The sequence below is a fragment of the Charadrius vociferus genome, unplaced genomic scaffold (genome assembly GCF_000708025.1).
Source record: "Charadrius vociferus isolate BGI_N301 unplaced genomic scaffold, ASM70802v2 scaffold564, whole genome shotgun sequence".
Lineage (NCBI taxonomy): Eukaryota > Metazoa > Chordata > Aves > Charadriiformes > Charadriidae > Charadrius > Charadrius vociferus.
The window spans coordinates 7,443-10,954 of record NW_009647940.1 but is presented as its reverse complement, the minus strand read 5'-3'; the positions used below and the strand labels follow the sequence as shown (position 1 = coordinate 10,954).

At 61.8% G+C, this 3,512-nt stretch overlaps 1 protein-coding gene across 1 annotated transcript; it reads right to left on the bottom strand.

The window, feature by feature from the left end:
* Positions 1-437: 437 nt before the first annotated feature.
* LOC104284793 (tubulin alpha-1A chain) lies at positions 438-2,786 on the bottom strand. Its single transcript, XM_009883163.1, has 4 exons — positions 2,539-2,786; positions 2,307-2,455; positions 1,018-1,698; positions 438-957 (listed from the first exon to the last, which is right to left on the bottom strand). The coding sequence occupies exons 1-4, from the start codon at positions 2,771-2,773 to the stop codon at positions 658-660; spliced, it is 1,365 nt and encodes a 454-aa protein (XP_009881465.1). The 5' UTR covers positions 2,774-2,786; the 3' UTR covers positions 438-657.
* Positions 2,787-3,512: the final 726 nt, after the last annotated feature.

Here is a 3,512-nt window from a genome sequence, read left to right as displayed (position 1 = left end):
CCCCCGGGCGGGCAGGAGCCGGGATTAGGCGGTGGGACAGGGCTAATCCCCGGGACAGCGCTAATCTCCCGGGAGGGTTAATCCATGGCGGGGGCAAGAGGGAGACTGGAGACAGGCTGCCCCAGCGCTGGGGGTACCGAGCAGGGCAGGACACCCCACACACACTAATGCATCAAAGGCAGCCCCACCACAGGCTGCTTGGTCCCGTGAAGGGACCCAGCAGAGGCATCACCCAGGGTGCCCTGGTAGAGCCCCCACCCCGTGGCACCTAGGGAACAGAGAAGCAGTGGAAGGGCTGGCCAGAACCAGCTCTGGGCAGGAGGGCTGCCATCCCTGGCTGTCTCGCTGGGCACAGACAATAGGGACAGTCTGTTCCCATGGGATAGGGCCAAGCAGCCCCAGGGAGTTGCAGCAACAGACACAGAGGGTTTGTATCCGACACAGCAGCAGCTTCTCTTAAAGCCTTTTATTCACAGACATATTACAGACACATGGAAAACCGACAAGATCACATCGGAGAGAGCACGAGCCCGGCCAGAGCAGCGTGTCCCTCCAGCTGGGCCCAGAGGGCTGAACCCCACCCAGCGCACAAGAAAGCTGAAGTGTTTGAAGCAGATATTTTGTGGACATGCTACAGCAACAGAAGGAACTCAGCATTTAGTACTCCTCCCCTTCCTCCTCTCCCTCCCCTTCCACTGAATCCACCCCCACCTCCTCATAATCCTTCTCCAGGGCGGCCATGTCCTCCCGGGCCTCTGAGAACTCCCCCTCCTCCATGCCCTCCCCCACATACCAGTGCACAAATGCCCGCTTGGCATACATCAGGTCAAACTTGTGGTCCAGGCGGGCCCAGGCCTCGGCAATGGCCGTGGTGTTGCTCAGCATGCACACGGCACGCTGCACCTTGGCCAGGTCCCCCCCGGGCACCACCGTGGGCGGCTGGTAGTTGATGCCCACCTGCACCTTGGCCAGGTCGCCCCCGGGCACCACCGTGGGAGGCTGGTAGTTGATACCCACCTTGAAGCCCGTGGGGCACCAGTCCACAAACTGGATCGACCGGCGTGTTTTAATGGCTGCAATGGCTGCGTTCACATCCTTGGGCACCACATCGCCCCGGTACAGCAGGCAGCACGCCATGTACTTGCCCCGGCGTGGGTCACATTTCACCATCTGGTTGGAGAACTCAAAGCAAGCGTTGGTGATCTCCGGCACCGACAGCTGCTCGTGGTAGGCTTTCTCTGCCGAGATGATGGGTGCATAGGTGGTGAGCGGGAAGTGTATCCGTGGGTACGGTACCAGGTTGGTCTGGAATTCAATCAGGTCAACATTCAAAGCACCGTTAAATCTCAAGGAGGCAGTGACCGATGAGACGATCTGCCCAATCAGCCTGTTGAGGTTGGTGTAGGTGGGACGCTCGATGTCCAGGTTGCGGTTGCAGATGTCATAGATGGCCTCGTTGTCCACCATGAAGGAGCAGTCCGAGTGCTCCAGGGTGGTGTGGGTGGTGAGGATGGAGTTGTAGGGCTCCACCACAGCTGTGGAGACCTGTGGAGCTGGGTAGATGGAGAACTCCAGCTTGGACTTCTTGCCATAGTCAACGGAGAGGCGCTCCATGAGCAGGGAGGTGAAGCCGGAGCCGGTGCCACCTCCAAAGCTGTGGAAGACCAGGAAGCCTTGCAGCCCTGTGCACTGGTCAGCCTGGTGAGAGAGTTCCCAGCAGAGTCTGGAGCAGGTCAGCCATGGCTTTACACACTTGTATTCCCCAGGATGACCTGGGAGCTCCCAGCAGGAGCCACTCGTCCCACACAAGCCTGTGGGTAGCCAGCTCAGCCTTTGATGTGCTGGGAGCTCCCCGAGTGGAGCCAGTGGCACAGCAGGTCCAGCCAGCCCTGGCGCCAGCCCCAGTGTGGGAACCAGACGTTCAAAAGAGCTCAGGTAGCCGCACCAGTCGAACCAGTGCTGCACCAGCACCCAAACCAGGTCTGCCTGGCCCCCCCTGCCCCAGGCATGGGGCTTCCCATCCTCTCCACAGCCCACCTTGGAACTGGGCTGGGACGGGCCCTACTGATCTGGGGAAGGCATGTCCCATGTCGGTATTGGGGATAGCCCAGACTTGTCACCCACACCCCAGGGCAGCCGGTCCCTCCTGGGGCAGCCCCACCTTCTGTCTTTCTGCTGATGCAGCCTAAAGTGTTGATGGGATGAGAAGGACCCGCTGGTCACCTACCCAGCAAATCTGGCTTCCCTTTGTCTCCAGCCACCCCCTAGGGATGGACCCACCCTGTGAGACCCCAGGGGATGCTCACCAGCTTGCGGATGCGGTCGAGGACCAGGTCGATGATCTCTTTCCCAATGGTGTAGTGCCCACGGGCGTAGTTGTTGGCCGCATCCTCCTTGCCCGTGATCAGCTGCTCGGGGTGGAAGAGCTGCCGGTATGTCCCTGTGCGCACCTCATCTGTGGTGAGAGAGAGCCCACCCGCCCCGTTAGCACCCAACATCCCATTAACATCACCCACCTCGCAACGTCCCCGCACTCACCGATCACCGTGGGCTCCAGGTCCACAAAGACAGCCCGGGGCACATGCTTGCCGGCCCCTGTCTCGCTGAAGAAGGTGTTGAAGGAGTCGTCCCCCCCGCCGATGGTCTTGTCGCTGGGCATCTGCCCATCGGGCTGGATGCCGTGCTCCAGGCAGTACAGCTCCCAGCAGGCGTTGCCAATCTGCACGCCCGCTTGGCCCACATGGATGGAGATGCACTCACGCTGCAGAGACATGGTGGGGGGAGTCAGCCTGGGAGCAACCCCCACCCTAACGCTGGTTGTGCTCCGGCCCAGCTGGCCAGAGCCAACTGTGTGCCCCAAAGCTCTAGCTGAGCAGTGTGGGGACATCCCAGGGACTGAGCTGGCCCCAGGAGGGAGATGTGTGTGCATGGGAGGGAACAACACATGTTTGGGGACAGACCAGAGCCACCATTTGGCACAGCAATGAGGGTAACTGGGGGTACCACTGCCCTGCATCCACTCTCCAAATGGCGCACAGGGAGGACATTTTACCGCCCTGCAGCACACAGCAAGGCCACGCTGCAGGAGGAGGAAGAGGAAGCACACAGCACAGCAGCAGGGACATGACTGTGCCAGCCAACCCAAAACCACCGGGGAGGGCCGATTGCGTCACCCCCCAGGTGGGGGGCTGTGGTGTCCCTCTGGTCCCCCTCCTACCCCCGCCCTGGGGTCCAGCACATTCCCAACCGCGCCCTGCACCGCACCAGCTGCTCTGGCACATTTCTCCTGCCCGGGGCGGTTTTTCTTTTGGCGGGGGGGTATGTGACCCGTGTGGGCTCCCCGAGGACCCTCGGAGCAGGATTAGCCCCATGGGGTCGGACGCGGAGGGAGGTGCCAGAGCACTGGGGGTGGACACCGGACGACACCTTCTACCCCTACCGCGGGGTTGCATGGGGCCGGGGGTTCAGGGGTGGATTTGGGTGGCGCTGGTGACGCAGGGGCGGGGAGAGGG

Bases quoted from the DNA above. Each gene is read 5' to 3' on its own strand.
- LOC104284793 (XM_009883163.1), bottom strand. From the start codon at position 2,773: ATGTCTCTGCAGCGTGAGTGCATCTCCATCCATGTGGGCCAAGCGGGC. The intron at 2,456-2,538 runs GTGAGTGCGGGG...CTCTCACCACAG, and splicing joins CCTGGAGCCCACGGTGATCG to ATGAGGTGCGCACAGGGACA. The intron at 958-1,017 runs GTGGGTATCAAC...GCCAAGGTGCAG, and splicing joins GGTGCCCCACGGGCTTCAAG to GTGGGCATCAACTACCAGCC.